Below are 20,905 nucleotides of genomic sequence, written 5' to 3' on the forward strand. Positions count from 1 at the left end.
AGTTGCAGATTAAATGTTATATAACTATATTTCTGTTGTATTATGAAGCTAAATATTTTTACACTGTTACATGAGAACCAGAGCCATAGATATTTGGCTCTTATGAAACCTATAATTTTGCCGATAGGGGGAAATCGGGGCAGTATAAGGTATGCCGTGTGTGTTAGTTGGGGGAGGAGGGGGTTGGCAATGAAGCACGGTGAATGTGTATTTTTATTGGCAGTCTTCTGACGGTTTCAGTACCAGAATTGGAACGTGTTGACCACAGCTGCATTCACCCATGCCCTTTGTTGACTTCACTAGTGCTTTTCGTATACTCTTTAGCACCAGTCCACATTTTGCTTCGAAATAACAATCTCAATTGTTTTTCCAAGATGAATACATTTATGAGAAGTTATTTCCTTGCACTCGTTTATATAATGTGTAATTATATAATTTATATAATCTGCTCCACACCGGTGCTGTGGCCGAGTGGATAAAGGCGGTGGCATTTGAAGCAATGAGGCTTAGCAATCGGGAGGTTCGGGGTTCGATTCCCGGCCGGGTCATAGTAAGGTGGGTTTTTCATCCAAGAGCAATCTACGGTTTTCCCATCTGAAATGACTTTCTAAATTGAAAAGATTCCAAATTTGAGTTAAAATGTTGAATTGGAAGCCACCGGACGTGTAAGTTGTAATCCTCTAAGCCCTTGCAGGTGTCTCCCACATTTGTGGTCGCTTAAGCGTCGTAAAAATTACTGCTGATTATTAATATTATTATTAATTCTGCTTGTTTAATACACTGTTCAGAATAAGACTTGTCACTCATGGTTAAGCTTTTTTTCAGCTTCCTAACATGCCAGGGGATGAACAGGGAAGAGGTGGAGGGATAGATGTCAGTGACGCATGTTCACATCAACTCAGGGTTAACCGTGACAGTGAAACACTAAAGAACAAATTGCCAAATATTAGGGAAACAAAAACTGATATTCAAGTCAATTCTCATTTTTTATTTAAAAGTTTTGTTTTTACCAATTTTCATACATACCTTTGAATCTCATTTTATATGATAAAGCATTAATTTTTATGTGACAATATTGGATGAAATCTTTGTTAATAGATTTAAGTAAGTCCATACCTCATAGAATACAATTTGAAACATTTCTGTTAACATACATAACATTAACATCTTAAAAATCCTTTAAAACAGACAGTAATAATAAATTTGTAATATTTGCATAAGTAACAAGATGCATCTTTCTAATGAGCCTTATTTCTCCGTATAATTGCCTCTGGTGTCAGAATTTTTAATCAGTGATGTCAAAAGTGGAGGTTACTAGGACACCCCATATCGCCCACTGGCTCTATTGGTAGAACCTCAGACCCCCCCTCCCCACCCCTCCTCCACACACACATGCTTGTTTATTTAAAGGGAATAAAAGACCTATACCCTCTTTACCAAATTCATTAACCTGATGGATATTAACATTCACTCTGTTATACAATATACATGGTATGCTTCAATCGTATTCAATCTTGTACATTTTATCATTCTTCTGACCAGACTTATGGTGCCAGTACAATGTCTCAAATACATGAATGAGTACAAGGTCCTGAATGAGAGGACCAGTCTACAGCCACAAGTATGTGTATATGATCTCTATAAGTTTGCAGAGTACAAGGACAGAAATTGTACTCGGGTGAGAGATCAAGTATAGATCCCAGAAAAACCAAGCCTGCTTCTGAAATCCTATAAAACATTTGCTTGAAATGCACTCACCTCTTACTGAATTGAGTACAAGTGCTGGAAGAACAGAAAGTGTACTCAAATATGAGTACAAGTAGAGACTCGAGAAGGTCTGCTTCTGACAAACAGTCAAACAGTATTGCTCGTAATGCATGTATCTCTTACTGAATGTACTGAAGGTGTGTATAAATGGGTTACCTCAAACATATTAGGGTCATGCTTAGCTAGTCATGCACTTGTCTCTTAAATGCTCTGAATGTGTGTAATGGGTTACCTCAAACATATTGCTTTGCTACTAATGCATTTGTCTCTTACTGAATGTTTTGAAGGTGTGTAATGGACCTCAAACATATTAGAGAGGTATACAGCAGAGGCATTTGGCCTTTCACTATCATATATGTGAACACAATTCATATCTGAGTTTTAGATTGAAATTTTCCAGTTAATGAATAACACTGAATGTCAACTGAAAGAAAATTGCATGACACCTTGTGAATTGTCAGACCCTGATGGCCAACAGAGGTGAGGAAAGGCCAAATGAGTAGGTGGGTGTGTAGGGATAAAAGCTCCAACAATGCAATTCAGTGACTGATGAACCTCAACACTGCCCTCACCTTATCCTCCTTACCTACCCGGGCTGAATTCTGCAGAATTGTACCTTAATTTATTGAGTTACACAAATTTGAATACACTGTAAATCATTTGTCATCGTCATTAAAAAAACACAATTTAGTTGAAACTTCTGTTTTTAGAGACAAAAGAAAAAGTAGTAAAAACATGAAAATACATAACACTGTGATCTAATATTATCATCGACAGAAGTTACTTAAATCTTAAAGAATGATTATTTTTCCTATGTATTCAAACTTAACAAAACGTACCATACAAAATAAAACCAACTCAAAGGCAAATTTACTGAAAACTAGGATTGAAACTTTATTCGGTGTGACATATTCTTTGTTTACGATCAAACCGTTAATGAGGAAACTTGAATATTCCATGAAAACCGGTTGAATTTCCTCTAGACAAAAACAACATTTTGTCCACGAAAAAAGTGACAAAATACAAATCTGCTTCATTACAAAGAATGTATGAACAAACTAAAATGAAAGAATGCACATCCAGAGAATTTGCACCAGATTTATGAACAGAGTAAAAGAGATTCAATTATAAAATGAAAAAAAATTAACAATAACAAGTGAAAATTATATATACCAAGGTGAATTTGTATAAACGTATCATACATCATGAGAGACATTTTATGCTTTACATAAATGCGAAAGTAGAAATAACTTTCAGAAAGACAAATGTTCTCTTAAAATTGTGTAAAAATTAAAGACAAAAGAAGACTAAAAACGGGTATAAACCGTTATGAGCTATAAAAATTAAAACAGCTAAAATTAACCAAAAAGGCTGATATTTGTTTTTAAAATGAAGGAAACATTTTGTGACTACATTTAAGGCCATTTTTGAAGGTAAAAAAAAAAAAAAAAAAAAAAAATTTAGTTCTTGTGATGTAACTTAAAGTAGTGGTTAGGTGCCGTGTCAAAGGTCATAAACTGAGGTAGGCTGCATCCAGGCTGCACAGCAGACATAGGCTCTGCAGAGATAATTCCCTGTCTGGTTTACATTGATTCATCCGGGTTGCAGCTGCTGCAGCTATTTGACATGGTGCCTTACATTTATTTCATCATTAACATTTAATAACCACATTGGAAGTAAATAACGCGATATTTCAAACTAATGGTATGAATCGACTCAACTCATTAAAAATTCTGCGGTTGACTGGCAATTAATCCCTGGCCCATGTACTGGCAGTAATACCTACCCAAATTCTTATATGCTCAATAGGCTAGTCTTACATAAATCTGCTATGAATAAATCACACAGGATTAGGTTATGGGTTGATATCTATCTCGAGAGTACCGCAACTTTTCGGGAACAAAAAGTACATTCGACTGAAACAGTTAATTAAACAAATTAACAATGGAATAAATCCCCCCAAAACCAATTATCTCTTTTGGGGGAATTTTTGTTAACTACGCACTTACCTCATTTAGGTATGTACATGAGGGAAGTAAGTGTGTGTTATAAATACTAATTTATTAATTAGTGGGTGATTAATTAACATCGTTATCACATTGTGGCTTTCCGTTAGAGAAAGTTCAGTAACGTATGCTTTCTTCCTGCTTATAGACGACTAATGCTTTTAGAAAATTCTTCTCTATCACAAAAGTTCTCTGCTTCTAAGTTTGATAAAATATTTGTGATGCATTGTGAAAACTTATCTGCAAATTTCTCAATAACAGCTCATTTTAAAACATAGGAATAGATTTAAAAAGCAACAAAACAACATCTAAAATAATACTGATGTGGACTGGTGATAATGTGACCGATTTTATATAGCTAAAATGGAAAAATCAAATACGCTAAAAGCAGTGCAAAATAATGGGAATACACTAAATATTAAATTTTAAAAATTTAATTTAATGTTAAAACGTTAACATAGGTGGAAGTACATAAGCTGGACATGTAAAAAAAAAATTACAAAAATTTGCCTCAAATTTCACTTCATTTTGGATAATTATCAAAGGTATAATCATACTCAAGTTTTTTACTTTTTGTTGTTGAAAATTTGTAATTTGTAAAAGAAAAAAGTGCACTTCATGTTATGATTATTAAACTTTTCTCATGGCCTAATGAGAGGGAGATGCCATCAGCAATAATGCTATTTTGTCTAACAAACTAATCTAAAAAATAATCTCAAATTTAACTGTGGGGACAAATCTGTATCTGATTCCAAAAATCTATGATTGATATTCAAATATTTAATATCAATTTTATGCAGGACTTGTTATGATAGGAAGATTATAGGAAATCAGTCTTGTTGTTTCTTATCTTCTTCTTACTTCAAAAATTAACAAATATTAAAAAATCGACCAGGCCACAAATAGCATCACATACCCATTTAATCAGGTTGGATGGAAAAAAACACAGCCAGCTGCATAAACAGTGTAAAAGAAACTTTTAAAGTGTCTCAAACTTTCAAGTGAATCAAGTCTCTACTTAGTATTTACTTTAAAATTTATAAAGTGGTCACTAATGTGTGTTACGGTGAGGTATTTCTTTTGACAATACAAGACTTATTACATTGTATAAAATGATGCACAGTAATCATTCTCAAATTTCTATTTTAGACAATCTTATTTAAGAAACGTATTTCCACGTCGTTTTTACGTCGATAGTGTCGGCAAATTCTTGACCTACAACGGTCTACACTATCCTTAAAGTTCTTTTCGATATATTTAGGTGGACATTGTTTTAGAAGACAGTCTCGTCCAGGATTCGAAAGTAAATCGATATAAGACATTAATGGAAGACAAACAGTATGTGCTCATCTTTAACTCTTCCGTTTTGAATCACCGTCTTTAAAGAGACATAAAAAGTTCTCTGTTTCTTTTTCTAGCTGAGCTTCATTTTGATCTCTTTCTAAGATATTTTTCTATCCAGGAAACAGGACAAAACTTGTGGAAAAAGGGAAAAGCTTAAAAAAATGCAGAGGCAGCATAGAAACAATGATCCATGAGAGTTTGAAAACCTGAGTCAGTGATGATGATGTTAATATCAAATACATTGTTATGTCTTGCAGATGCTATGATGAAAGCATTGACAATTAACAGGCCTCAATGTATAAACACAAGAGTGGTTGCAGCAATTAATCTAATTAACCCAAAAATATTTGACAGTTATTTACTAAAGATAACGGATCAATTTTCAGTCGTGAATCTATTTCTCTCAACTGCAAAAACTTTCATATTAGATTTGAAGATTTTAAACCCCACATTTTCTCGTTTTCAGAAAAGAGCATAATTATACATAAAATTTGTGTTAAAAGAAAGGGGGGGGGGGTAAGCATTGTTTATTGCGACAGTATATTGCTTTCTCCAGTTAGACAAATGGTGCCATTTTTCTTTCACTTCTTTGCACATTAGGCTTATCTTTAGTACTACAGACTTTTGACTCATTAATGTTTTAATTTTGTCAGCATTTAATCTTTTCCAGTACTTTGACCTTACAGTCAATTGAATGCAATAAGAATGTTGCACCTTTTTCTCAGTTTTGAAACACTCTTATAGGCTGCTGACTTGTAAGCTTCAAAATAATATTTGAAACTCTGTCACAAAAATGTCCGCATGAGTGACGATGTAAAAAAAAAAGTAAGATGTATGAAATAGAAGGAAGTCGTAAATAAATATGTTAGCGAGAGATATAAATGCAGAGAAAATATTAAAAAATGTCAGAATAATGGCATTAATTGTTTCCTAATTAAGTACTTATCCTTGGGTTTTGAGATGCATATTTCCTTTCTGGGTATTGCCTCTATCTAACAGCAAAACGGTGGGCAAGTTAATCACAGGATTGGTACAAAAATTGACCAACACAAGAAGAACAAAAAAGGAAGAAAATTATACTACTATTAGAGAAAAGGTTTTTCTGCAAATGGAAGCGACCCACCTCACCTGTATTTTAATGAGGACACATAACTGCTCTCTTAAGAAAACAAAGGTTAATTCCAGCTCAGATTTTGCAAGAAGTATAACAGTTTGCCTCCAATAGTAATTATCGACATTAATTTATTATTCACATTTCATAGGATGAACCTCAGCCTCTGCCTCAGCCTCTCTAAAGGTTCATTTTGCGCTGTCGACTAACAGGGATGAACACATTTTACCATCATTTATGCTACCAGCCAGGTTTTTTCGTTTTGCTTGCCAAACCATCCGCATGCATCCTTATGCAGATTGCTGTAAATTTCTACCGTGACTTTCACAGCCTTTACAGGTGCCAGGCAGCAAGCAGAGAAGACAATTCTGACGTCGTCCGACAGAGGGCAGCACACAACTGGCGTCAATCTATCTCCGATTCCTGGACAGAGTCTTCGGAATCACTTTCGACCACTACTCCCTAAGACAAGAAAATGAATGACCAAAATATTGATGTGTAAATAACTTAGACATCACAGAAAATTTGTCTGCTTTTAGTCTGTGTAAGTTATTACTGAGTGTTAAAAAATAGATATAAGCAACAAACAAAAGTACTTTTAAAAGTTAAAGGCATTTTTTTTACTGCTTAATGAAAATGGGAAACACGTCTTCATCGACACAAGATAGTTATTTCTTGACCATAACTACTGGAAGGGTCATCCCTATTTCCCCCAATGAGCTACATGCAAAACTTTTAAAAACAATTTTATTGGCACGAGCATTTTCCCTCACTGCCACATTTTACTTATTTGTAAACAAGCACAGTTCTCAATGGCCTGGTAGTAAATAGAAGTGTTAAAATTTCCATGAGTAGTAACTCTACAATTGTTTTTCTTTTTTCTTCTATCAGTAGGTAACCAATAATGATATAGTCTAATCAACTTCATGTTCCACCTGATTCAATATTGTAACCATTGTGAAATTGTTCTCCACAAATGTTTTTATATTATTTCTTTTCTGGGTGATTATATGAAAATGTAATGAAAAGAGACAGATTGAAGGCCGCGAAGACTTACCCAACCGCCCTGGCTGTCGATCCAAGCGGCAAACTTATGCCCGATGTAGTTAATACTGTTTTCTTTGATGGAGTTTGCCTTCCTGCCGAAGGCTTGGGCTAACTTGCAGGCCTGTTTGGTAAAATGGAACACTAACGCTAACTGAGATATTTCCTCCATGCCAGGGTTTCTGTTGATGAGCGATTGCACAGCTTCTTGGAATGTCACATAAGCACTGTCGTAGATTACCCTACGTATCATGTCCGTCGGTATGGGCTGGTTCCGACCCTGCAAGGTGTAACGTAAAGTTTTACATTAGCATTTTCTTTAAATTTTTAAATCTTTAAAATTTAGCAACCAAGACTTGATTTTTAGCGGAACTCTAGCATGGAACGTGTCGTGATTGTTCGACGAGGCTTGAAATTTTGTGTGTGGATGTCAGCTTCCAGTATCAATTTTTGGTTTTTAAGAAATTGGCCATTGGAATATGCAAAAGTACCTGAAAAGATCCAGCAATTCCTGTTTTTAAACCTTTCTCTCTCAACTCCATTGTTGTCATAAGGAAACTGATTGCAAACACAGGGTGAAGTAAGTCAATGTAATTGTGCAGTTACTATATATATATATATATATATATATATATATATATATATATATATATATACATGACAATGCAACTCGTATTTTTGTTTCTTTGGGCCAGAAAGCAAGCCAAAAGTCCAAGTTGATTACTGGTCAGAGTTTTATACTAGACAATTGTTGAGAGTTCTGTTGCATCTGAGGAACTGACTTTATCGCCTGTGTATACAACTATATAGTCCAATCACATTTATCGATGAACATCACCTGTTTAAAGGGTAATTTCCCAAAGAAATCCACCCCCCCTCCCCCTCCCCTAAGAAAATCATCTTACAAGTTATCAGGTATTCATTTTCTTATGTCTTTTTATTAATTTATTTATTTATTTATTTAATTTTTGGGGGAGTTTTGATTCCTTTCACCAATTTCTCTCCAGTATATGTATATATTTATATTATTCAAATGGGAAAACATTCTATAAGCATTGTGCTTCTTTTTTTCTCCTTTCCGCGCCTTTGTATAGCTTAAATATTGTATATAAATTATCTTGATGAATGTTTTTTTCTTTCTATGTACCTGACTGTCTAGATTATATTGTATATCAAAATATTTGTTTATACTTTGTTAAACTTTCATGTACTGTACAAAATTGCTTGAAATATATTGTTGTCATTGTCATTGTAATGGATATTTAAGAGTGATGGGCTAACCTGTCCCCTGAAGAACTCATCCCCACAAGGAAAATGATACTACATGGGCCCACAAGTACAAATATTCTGAGACACAAAATGGAAGGTGTACATCAAACCATTCATCCAGATGGGAAATCCTTGTGGACGACTAAAATCCACAATTTAAGAAACACCTCTAGGTACACAGTGACAAGGAAATGACTCGTCGCTATTAACGGTGTGCAGCGCTAAAAGCCAGTTTCCAAGTTCACTCTCGAAATGGTAGAGTGATCATGGCTAAGGGTTTAGCGAGGAGACGGATAAAGTTAAAGGGTGTGAAGACTTGCGCACAAAGAAACATCTAATCCGGGTATCTGACCTAGTTTCGAATGAGGTGTAACAGAATTGTTTATAGACACCACCATCGATCCCAGAATATACACACACAGTTTGCTACCGTCGGTAATTTGACACTAGTGTACAGTCAATACATACAACTACGGTCATACCCACAACACAGTGTACATAGCAGCATGGACATCTCAGGTCTAGATAAAAGAAGACAAGGTATCACTTTTCATTACTGTCTGCATTTTGTAGCGCCAAGAAGAAAACTTCACTTGCAAGCAACGGAAAGGTAACTTTTTCAGAGCGGGGCACGCGGTTTGGGGCGAGTCTTCAATGCCTTTAAAAGAAGTAACATTTGAAATCTGGATCCCCCTCCTCTGTGAGTCTTACCCTGGAAACTCCATCTACCGTCCTTCTGATGCGGCTCCCTATGGCATCATTCAAGTCCGAAGCTGTAGGTGGAAAGAGAGAAAAATAGTCTTGAAACTTCATAAATCCCCCAAAAACGTGATGAAAAGTTTATTGATGGGGAAATTATTTTTTTTACAAGGCTAAAGATATTTGCAGATAGTGCCTTTTACAGTATAACTGTTGCACTTTGTCTACAAATTAGTTTTGGCTTTTAAGGAACATTCTTTGATCGTAGGAACATTTCTTCCGTGTCGATTTGCCACGACAACCCCCATTCGTCGTTTTTTTTTCTGTTTTTCACTCATTCCAAAAAATCACACATGACCAATTTCAACGAGATACTATATTTTTCATTCTTTTACTTTTTAATTTTTGTATAATAACATAATCTAAAGCCCAAACTAGATTTCAATTTGAAGAAAGGGGTTACCTTCCCTTTCCGTGCCTTTCCCTAAACTACCTAATTCAGGTACTCAATACATAATTACAAGCTACACATATATTAAAAACAATGAAAGTGATGCTTATACGACTAGTACTCCCACACATCTTCTGAACCCATACGTATCAAAAGAAGCTGCACATTCCATCACCGCAAGGCAGGGTACCTCAAACCCACCATCATGTAACTAATTCCAAATTTGCATCTGACTGAAGGCATCATCCATCAATGACCGACTGACCGGGTTGCGTCATATCATAAAGCATAGCCCGAATCCTGCACACGGTACTTACTTGACCCAGAGGCTCCTCCGGACGAAGCACCATTGCCACGGAGGGACCGGGACTCTTCCGCCAACAGACTGGCCTTGGCCTGGCTCGGTCCTGCCTCCTCCCCTCGTCCACCGGTATCAGATTCAAAATGGTACTCCTGTACCACCTGGTCCCCGATCTGGGCCAGTCTGTCGGCTATCCTCTTGAAGAACTCTTCCTGCTCGTCGACAGATCTCTGCTCAAACGGAACGTCGCTACCAGACGCTGTAGACAACACAGAAGACGAGTAGTATTAAACATATGGAGGGAGGAAATATTTATAAAATTGATATATATTCCAAGAATTACTGGTTTGGATATTTATGAGTGACAAGCTTACCTGTCTCCCAACAACCTTAGCACCGTGTTCTACTGTGCCTAGAAGGAACTGGTAGGGGGCAGGGGGGAGGATGGGGATGAACTTTGTTTTCTTTGCCAAATTTGTCTGATAGAGTTTAAGTTGGAGCTGATATCGATAGCCTGCTTTTAGAGCATTCTTTGGAAGCACTGTGGTATTCATATGTTTAGTTCCATCCTCACCTCCACTCTCCTCCCAAGTACTACTGGTCCAGCTGCTCCCCAGACTTGTTCGACTGACTCGTCTAGATGGGTCCTCGTCCCCGGTGTTTTCCTCGCCTTGGACTCTGCTGCCCTCTTCCAGACCTTGCGCTTCCAGATCACTGGCCATCGACAGAGACATTGAATATTCCAGCTCTCTGGTATGGACATTTCTTCGTATATGGCCGGGGGTGGTGCTGTCCAGGTTCATTACATCTACCGAGAAAACAGAAAGTCAAATATGTCAGAGATACAGTGAACTGAGAACCAGAAAGCCAACAGGAGGTGTATAGTGGGTCCTTGCAATCTTTCATATGAGAACATTTACGGTAAAACTATTGTACCTTACAGTGATAAAGTGGATTTTCATATGTGTGAAGTTCATTCAAGCTTTACTTATAAAGTTATTTGTCATTAAAAGGTTTCCAGATCTTGACCTCTGTTGACCTCAAATGACATTTGACCTCCACTGAAAAGAACAGGCACTTAATCTTCGATGACTGCAATCCACATACCAAAGTATGCAACACGTGTGAAGAAACTATGTTTATAAAGTTTCAGACCTTGGCCTCTGTTGACATTGACCTCCATAGAGAAATCAGGATTATTTCAGTCAATGAGGTGAATCCACATACCATGTGTGAAAGCTCATCCATCAAAGCTTTACTTTTCAAGTTACTGTGTTTACAACATTTTCAGACCTTGTCCTCTAATATTTAACCTTTCCTGACCTTTGATCCTCAGAGCTTAAAATAGCTAATTCTTGTACTCACATAGGACAATCTGCATATCAAGTAAACAAGTTACAACACATCTACTGTGAGCTTTCATTTGTTTTCATACATTAAAACGTAATGACCCTCAACCGACCTTTAACCTCCACAAAAAACAAAGCAACGACTGTGTAATGAAACTAAAGAAAGTCTTGGGTCATTGTGACCCAAGACTGTGTAATGTCAGAAGAAGCATAAGAAACTAAAGAAAGACTTGGGTCATTGTGACCTCATTCAACGAATCTTTGTGTTTGAAAAATACAGAAAAATCAACTGTGAAAAGCAAAATGCACACTTCAAAACCTCTCCGTTTAGGGCCCACATTTGACTACCCATTCCCGAAAAAAGTATTAAATATTCAGATACTTGATAAAAGATATCGAGACAACATAAAACATTTGCATAAATTTGCGATGGTATCTTACCATTTAGACCCCTCCTTGATCTTTCAGCCCGGCGCTCTCTGAATATTAAGGAGGTCGGTCTACTGGTCCTTCTGTCTGAGCCCTCTGAAGAGGCTAGCGAGCCGTTGGATTCCCTCAGACCGTGAGGAACAGATCGAGGTCTTTCGCTTCGAGGGATCGGACCGTACAAGATTTGAGAATCGCTGAAGTTACCTGAGCTGCGAAGGTGGATGCCCCTCCGTATGTCTATCACCATCTTCCTACGTTCGGTTTCGTTTAATGAAAGAGTGTAATTGCTGCTGATGTCGCTGGACGAGGCCCAATCCCGCATGGAGGCCGAGTCGGAGGCCCCCGCGGCGCTCTCGTCGGTCGGGGTGGGGACGTTTTTCTTCGACCGCCTCTTGAACGGCCAACGCCTCGAGTGTTTGTCTTTGGATTCGCTGCGATTCAGGGACTTGTTCTTCTCCGACGATTTGCTTTCGTCCGACGTCTTCTTCCTGTCCAACGAACTTCTCTTCTCTGAGCTCTTGTTTCTCTCCAGGGATTTGTTCCGCTCAGCGGTGGTGCTCGGCGAGCCCCTCGGAGACGGTTCGTCTCTAGATTTCTTGTTGTCCTTACGACTGAATGTCCGTTTTAATCTGGAAGTGAACCCTGTCTTTTTCATCTCGGAGTGGACCTCTTCCTTTGCACACGATGGGGAATAGCTGTCCTCGTCTGCAACGACAATCGTCTTCCTCTGCGTGCTGGGAGACCGCATTATCCGTTTGGCTTTTTCCAGAATGCTCTTCTTTCGCTTGACATCCTTCCTCTCCTTCCTCTGGTGATCTCTGGTCAGGGTCAAAGACCCGTTCTCTAGAGTTTCAATCTCTGCCTCGCTGACTCTCTGAACGTGGAGTCGCAATGTCGAAGGAGCGGACCTGCTCTTCCCCACCTCTGGGGAAGAGAGCTCGTCGTCTGCGATGTTATCAGCCCCCGAGAGCTCTACCTCTAATGTGTTTTCCATCGCCCATACATAACTCTCGTGGCCCCGAGGTAAGACCGTTCGCTCCGACCTGTCCCTCAGTTTCACCTCCGTCTTGTCGTTCGTTTCGCTGGTCTCCTCTCGTATTTCCTGCCTCTGCACCACGGTGACCGTGTTCCTGGTGGGCCTGGATTTTTTCCGCCTCTTCTCCCTCTCAAAGTACTCTTTGGTTAGAACTGCATCGTTTAAACTTTTACTCCTTCTCTTCAGGAACATTTCCATGACTTTAACGGTGTCCGCTCTCACCTGCGGTAGACTACTCTCCTTCCTCATACTGTGGGGTACCTTGGGAGAGGAGGGGCATGTCTTCTCCGCCTTGGGGGAATTATCTTTGGGTTTGTACTTCCGAGCCTTTAATGTTCCCGAATTTGAAGACAGAGGTGAATCCGCTGGGGAAGCTATTGCACAGTCTACCTCCGTAGTTATCGGAGGGGTGATGTCCCCAGCGTCCATGAACTCGATGCTGTCGTCTAGCCCCGTGATGGACTCCATCGTGGCTGTCGGTGGGGTCCTAATCGGGGTCTGTGCCCCTACGACTATGTCTGGAGTGGTAGCCATAACTAATGGTATACTAAGGGACCTCCAAACTTTACTTGAATCTGTAAGAAGATGGTAGATATGAAAAAAAAAAAAGGGTTAAGTCAAGTTATTTACCAATGCTAAATAATAAAGAAACAGAGAAAATGTGCTTCTAAATGAGATGAAATGGAACTTTTCAGCATATTTTGACCATTTTTTCATTATTTTCCCAAGTTTCAAGCCCAAACTTACATTTTTATTTGATAATTTTTGGTAAAAACCTTCACAACTCACTGGAATCTTTCAACAGTTGTCAAGAGCTCTACACACTTTGGATGGTAGAAAGAGGGAAGTAGACCAGAATGGGATGGTAGAAAGAGGGAAGTAGACCAGAATGGGTTGGTCCACGGAAGAGAATAGGTGAAAGCAAATTTACCACGTGCTCTAGAAAACATTACAGTGAGAACGCAAGATTTGTCAGGAGACAGGGAAGTTAGTAGGGAAGTAAAATTCCTTATTTTATCCAGCATTTTCTGTGGGATTACACTGACCCTTAATTATTCTACATAGGAAAAAGTCTTCACTGCTCAATGTGTTTTCTTTTCTTTCCCTATCCATTTACAGTACAAAGACTGGTGATTGAATTGCATGTATATATACAGAGTTCTTGAATGATATCAAACAGCTTAGGGCAATTAAACAATACACTTAAATATAATTATTGTAGTATGAAATGCCATACAAAATCGAATATAAATTACTTCACCACTATTAAAATGGATCAGTGTGCATTCAAAGCTACTGTAGTCAACAAGGTCAGATCCCATGTATGCCACAACACTCACGTCTGAAAGGCTAATTTGCATAATAATCTGGAACGTGACCATGGTTTATGAACACTGAAAGCATGTATATGGAATTTAATTAGTAAAACAAAAGACGCTAGATATGCCAAAATGGTCATAAGTAACTAAAACTGCTTTTTATTTTAAAATTTTATTAATTTTTGCAACATCTTTTAGCATGATAGACTTTATTACAATCTTCCTGGTCCAAAGCTTTCATGGTATATGATGCACTAAAAGCAAGATATGTCTTGGCAGAATTTTGATATCATCAAGCAATATTTCTCTAAAATAGGCTTCACTTAAACAATAATCCCTTTGAACACTGAATAATCTTAAACTGCAGTTCTACTATATACTATACTGTCAATGCATATGAAATACTGTATGACCTTATTTCCTACACAAAGTCATATAACCCTCACACCTTGCCTATGAATACATAGGACATATGATGTTCTCCTACTGAGTTAAACAAACAACCCTGTTTGTTATTCTAAGTAATCTGTGTTTACCAAAGAGACAGGAGCAATAAATTTCACAAGGATTCTCTGAACGGTGCTGGTATTCATCGAATAGTACGTGTGATAAGTAATACAACTGGGCAAATTATATCGTTTGTACATTATATCAGAAAAGCTACCACTTTTTTAATTATTTAACCACGACGTGCAACGGTATAGTCTTGGTTATTTGTCCCCGAGTCGAGACTATTGCGCAATAAACAAGACTAACATCAAATATTGATTCATGAAGCTGCCTTCTCAAGGAAAGTTAAATTCTTTTTTCATCAGCAAAGGACAAAGAAGAAGAAAAAAAGACAATTTCACACTGAGTAATACTGCAATGGAGTAAAAATAAACATTTAGGTATTGCAAAATAATAGGATTAAGACTGCAACCTGCAAAATAATACGATGCACAGTGGTTTTCTTATTCGTTTGACCGCCATGGGTACCAGTGGGGGGTGCCATGCCATAGCTGCCCCCCCAAAAAATAACCAGTTTAAAGCTTTGCCAAAGATAGCGCCATTCTACATCTAAGCCTCCTTCCATTAAAAAAATTTCCCCTTAAACACCTCCCCTGTACAGGATGACAAAGGGGGTATCCCCCGGGTGCCAACTGTTCTAGGTGCATCACTGTCGTGTCATCTACTACAAAACTATGGCAGTCTCGGCTCAAGAAGCTCACTTTATCTTTGAAAATTGGTTTTGAAAAGGAAGCATTAAAAAACAAATGAAGCTTTTAATAGTTTGAGCTTCTGTCATATTTTGTCCATTTTCTTTATATACTTTCTTCTTTCTTTTATCTTTTTCTTTTATTTTTCATAATTACCCATGTGAAAACAGAGGAAACAGTTCTAAAAAACAATTAATAAATGTAATATGAAAGAAAAAGAAAAGCTTCCCTGGAGAAGCATCACATTTGTACACTTGAAAAAAAACAAGATGAAAAAAATCATCAAGTAAATAGAAATAGATGCTGTAGGTTGTATAAACCCAAAATAGTATCTAAACTTCAAGATTCAAGTGATTCTATTTTTTTTTTTTTTAAATTTATTCCAGTATAAATTTAAATTTATATATGATAAGAAGTACAGTATATTGTCATAAATATTCTTAATTTCTTTGTACACAAGGCAATTAATTCTGTATGCATTTAACAAACCTTTTCACAACAGTGCGAAAACACAAAAAACGAGCACAAAAAAAAGAAAAACAAAGTAAGAAATAAATATAGGCTACCACAAAAAGCAAACACAATTCTAAAATCCATTCATACAGAATACCTTTCTACAGACAGACAATTTTATCTAATACCTTTCTCAAAATCCAGTTCTCTGTCGGAAACAAGCCGCATCACAATAATTTTCTTTCCACCATGTATGGGTTTATATAATGTAAGTATCTTTGGGTACAGAGCTGTACTTCAGTTGTTCACCCTTTGGCTTCTTCACTGAGACTGATGTGTGTTACACCTAAATCCCAGATAATAACATCTAACACCATACAGACCTATAACAGTAGGTACACTATCATAATAGGAACCTCGATGACCTCACAAGCTAAATACAGCCACAGAGATCAACACAGGATCAATACATTCCACAGGGGAGTCCCCCACAGGTAGTTGAAATCAACACTGTGTAACAGCCAATTCATTTAAGCAGGTGTAATTGTGCGTGTTGTAACAAAGGTGTGAACATGGTTTGTGTCATCTTGAGTCACCTTGTTGACAACTACTAAGTTGGTACATGTTGAGAAAAAGCTCCTCCAAGATTGACATTGTCTCCATATCCCTGGTTTGTAACAAGAGGATAGATAACAACTAGGATCTAATAGAGGATCCGTTATTTGATGACATAAATATTTAGATATATGATTCATGGAACAAACAAACTCCAACAATCCTTGGGAGGATTGAGTGAGTGAGTGAGTGGGGGGCAAAGTGCTAAAATGTTACCAGTTAATAGGCTAAGTAATTTGGAAAGTGTAGTGTAGTAGCATCCAAAGGGATGGGTGAGAGAGGAGTGGTCTTTAATACTATTTACTATGTGATGACTGACAACTAAATCATGTGAAGATATACTGTATATTCCAAAATGTACTGGTTTGGATATTTACGAGTGTCCAGCTAACCTGTCTCCCCACAACCTTAGCACTCTCGTTCTAGCGTGTCTAGAATAACTGGTAACCTTTTTAACACTCTGCGCCCTCTATGGTCGGAACCCTTCCCCCCCCCCCCTCTATACCCTTCCTTTTCATTCTACCACCCAAAGTGTCTACATCGTTCCTCTTCTGTGCAGATTGAATATCAACTAAATTCGATTGGAGCTGTTTGCCTAAAAGCATTTTCTGGAAGTAGGAAAACTATTATAGGGGAGACAGGTTAAGGGAGGAGTGAAGTAAATATATGGCCCTTCTCTTTCAGTTTCTCCTTGCTACCACAAGCTTCATTTATTGTATGTACTGGTTTACCACTAGCATCATTTACAGTATGTACTGGTTTCATCACTGAAAATATACCAGTAGTATCTAAACAACTTTAATGAAAGTCTGCAAAAGCCAGTCTTGATAACTTGTCACCTGATTGTAAAGAAAACTGTATCAAAATGAACTTTGGGACTGATGGTGATCTACGTACAGTACATCAAGATGTAATTAATACACAAAATTTAAACTTGAAAAGTGAATTCTCTGGAAAACGGATTTCACAAATGGGGACAAAAGGTTTTAGCAATAGGTGAACCAGTTTGCATGTACGGTGAGGCTAAGAATTATCAAATCGCAATTTGATTTTATTTAAAAAAAAAAAAATTCCTCCTCCACAATTCATCTACATTTCGAATTCTGACAATGGAGCACATTTTTAAGTAACTTTTTTGATGATGTTTCGATGACATCCAGCAACGAGGTAGTTTGTTATGCTTGACTTTGTCATTTTTTATTTGAAATGAGCTATAAGTACAGACATTTTTAACATTTTCTGATTAATATTGTTTAAATGTGTTTATTAATACTGTGAATTGTGTCCAGGCCCCAGAATCTTGACAGTTGAAGGGAATTCAATAATGAATTTCTGTTTTCTTTGTGTTTTGTTTTGTTCAAGAACATGACATGTCTGTTGCGAGGTATAGTTGTTGGCCCTGGCAGTACTACAGTAAGATTTAAGTAAGACCTGTATGATACATGTATTTATATATAGCATGGAGAATTTTTTTCAGTGGAAACATTGCTGCATACATAATCAATGTGGTGCTGCCATGTTCAATTATTATCATCAATTTTGGACACTTTAGAATTTTAAGCAGAATGAGAAAACTCAGTAACCTTTTACTCGGGGACACAAACATCTATGAGTGTGTTTTAGATTCTTAGCGTGATCCATTACCATCTTCTGCTGTGCACATTACATTACTCCAGAATTTCGGTACAAATCATGTCCCGAAAGACGAAAATCTTCATGAGACAACAGGCAACTGTGAGTGATATACATAGTACAGCAAAGAAAACTTAAAAAATGACCTATGACCTAATCTATGGAATAAAATAAAACTCCAAAATGAGTACTGGTATTCCGTAAGAGACAGATTTGGATCTCTTGTTGACAAACCATGAGTGTTTGTATTTGTTAAGGGATATTTCCCAAATATTTGTTGATCAGTCAGCTAACAGGCTATTGCTAATTATAACAGGAGGACACATGGAAGCTAAACATTATTCAGATGACTCACACTAAATAATTATATATATGATGCTAAAATTAGTACAAAAAAGACTTCCCTTATAACCAATGATCAAAACACGCCATAAAAGGCAGAAAGATGATTCAAGCACCAAAATCAAAATTTATGCAATACAGACGGGAAAAATATGAAATATATATATTACGATATGACACCAAAAGAAAAAAATAAAGGGGGGGAGGAAAGGGGACAGAGGACGACAAAAACGAAGATATACTGAAATTAAAATCTTGTGAAGAAATTACCTCGATGTCCCAATGATACACTCGGGTTACAAACACTTCCCACAAAATTCATATTAATAATCAGAGTTTACAAGACACTTCCTTGTATGGCATATATAGAATTTCCTTCCTCGCAGCCGGCGTAAACAGAACAGATCGCTGCAAAAATGACACGTTCAGACACGCGAGCCGATAAAATTGTCAGCCTTATTTTCTGAGGCATGAGTCAACAATTGAACTCATATTAGGTAAATGCAGTAGTTACCCTAAATTTCAACACACTCTGCTTTCACACAGCTGCTAATGTTTACTTCCTTTAGAAAAACACCACAGACAATAGAAAAAAATAATCTCTTCCTCTGAACACAACAACAAGGCATCTCTTCGACACAACGTCAATGAAATGACTTCACTCCATTTCAAAAACAGTTTTGGAAATGAAAGTATTGATCCAGCCAGAGAGAGAGAGCGACTCCACCTCTGTCTATCGTCAAACAATGCGTGATGACGGAACAATTGAAATACAACAGAGGCTTGACAGGCAGCAGGCTGCTTGTGTGAATCACTATCACCAAAGGTTGGATATTGTCTGCTGTGATACATGTGTTGAAATGGCCATGCAAGGTTATCAATGATGGTCTTATATAGGTCGCCAAGGTCTGTGTAGTTGAAGGTTGTCACGACCATACTCTAGCTCGCTGGAAAAACAATGACATTGTGCAACCTCTTCTTGACCTTGGGAAAATGATGATGCATCCTCCATGTGCAGTTCAGAGGAATCTAAAAATTCTTTCTTTGACTTGTTAACATGTAGTTTGTTATTCTGTGATGTGCTTGCTTTAGGAAAGCAAAAGAAAACCCTTTTGTCGGAACGGATTGCCAAAGAGCTTGTTACGTAGAAAACGTTGGCCTTTTTTTAGTGGGTTTGGTTCACTAAGTTTGGAGACGAGAGGGCATACAGAGGTTAACATGCAAACCATGAAATACAAGACATTTCAATGTATTTGCTCTATGGGTGTTAATCTTGCTGTAGCCTCCATTCAACTATTTTTCTTCTTTATTATTATTATCATTACATAAGTGTAGTTAAACATATTATGTGTGAGTAGTATGACTGTATACCTTGTCAAGCCACAAGGTTAAAGGTCATTCAATCAAGGTTGGTGATTGCATAATTCTCTATTCCCCATTACAATCATTTCATGTCAGATTTTAGAGGTCAAAGGTCAATTTATCAATAAGCAAGATGTTGTGCAAATTACATCATTTGTTAATTTGTTTTATAACTATCAAAGAAATAATAGGGTATTTTGAACCTTTTCAAACTTTCAATGTGCAAGGGCGATCAAGACTGTAACTAGTGTAAACGCTCTTGGGATTAGGCAGCCCGAGATACTTGACTTGGCACTTTCACTTCCCCATAAACAGGCACAGAAGTATATATTCCAACATACTGGACAAAGCCCTAGCTCACAGTGATTGGTAAACAAGCAGTGTGACCTTTTCATGGTTGCATAAATTCTCAAGTCCTGTTCGTTGTTGATGCAACTTGCTTTCCTTAAATTTATCGACACGTACGAGTTCAGCCTTATTACCTCACCGGGGATAAAACAGGATCCCAGGTGATGCTCTTTGCATAATTCTCAAAAGTGACCATGGGCTTCAGTCGTGTATTAAAATTTTGGAAGCTCTTAATTATTTTTCTCTGAGTTGCTTAACTAGTAATAACCTATCTATGATTGCACAACAATCTGAAATGTCAGTGACTGGACCCCACACTGTGCATTTGTAACAGACACTATATGCCAGCCACAGAGTTCATTATAGAACTCTGCAACTTGACTACGAAGCCCACCGTAACAGTGGGATCATATTTAGTTGGAATAGGCCTCCCCCACATCTAACTGTAAAATATGACATTAACATAAACATGTGTAGTACGCTATATATCTTGACTAAATATAGATTTGGCAGAGTCCCTATGACTTCCAATTTAAGAAGTCATGAATACTCATACAGATCTATTGCATAATTCATTATGAATCAGTTTAGCACCATTTACGTATACTGTAGTAATTAGTGTGAGATATACATGTACATTACCTACTCATTATGTTAATGACATTAATGGCTGGTTAGCCGACAGTATGAGGGTCATTAGAATGTCGAAGGTCGCTTCACTATTTTGACATATTTGAGGATTTTGCTGTTGATATTCAATAGTCTGTAATGTCTAAAATTTTAATGCAAAAAAAATACACAGGCCTAGAATTCAATTAAATTGCTAACC

The 20,905-nt window shown here is 37.3% G+C and overlaps 1 protein-coding gene across 4 annotated transcripts in view; it reads right to left on the reverse strand.

Moving 5' to 3' along the window:
* Positions 1-971: 971 nt before the first annotated feature.
* Positions 972-20,905, reverse strand: part of LOC139963689 (uncharacterized) — a 61,195-nt gene continuing 41,261 nt past the window's right edge. For 2 of the 4 annotated variants that reach the window (XM_071964940.1, XM_071965023.1), the window contains 6 exons: positions 11,783-13,381; positions 10,567-10,800; positions 10,009-10,251; positions 9,253-9,314; positions 7,286-7,552; positions 972-6,690 (listed from right to left, as the gene is read on the reverse strand). In XM_071964940.1, the coding sequence (XP_071821041.1) occupies positions 6,634-6,690; positions 7,286-7,552; positions 9,253-9,314; positions 10,009-10,251; positions 10,567-10,800; positions 11,783-13,340 (2,421 nt within the window). In that variant the 5' untranslated portion in view covers positions 13,341-13,381 and the 3' untranslated portion in view covers positions 972-6,633. Of the gene's footprint in view, positions 6,691-7,285; positions 7,553-9,252; positions 9,315-10,008; positions 10,252-10,566; positions 10,801-11,782; positions 13,382-15,965; positions 16,261-18,636; positions 19,381-20,905 lie in introns of those variants that run through there. The other 2 variants (XM_071964780.1, XM_071964859.1) reach the window with 2 other exon arrangements.

The sequence above is a fragment of the Apostichopus japonicus genome, chromosome 1 (assembly GCF_037975245.1).
Source record: "Apostichopus japonicus isolate 1M-3 chromosome 1, ASM3797524v1, whole genome shotgun sequence".
NCBI lineage: Eukaryota > Metazoa > Echinodermata > Holothuroidea > Aspidochirotida > Stichopodidae > Apostichopus > Apostichopus japonicus.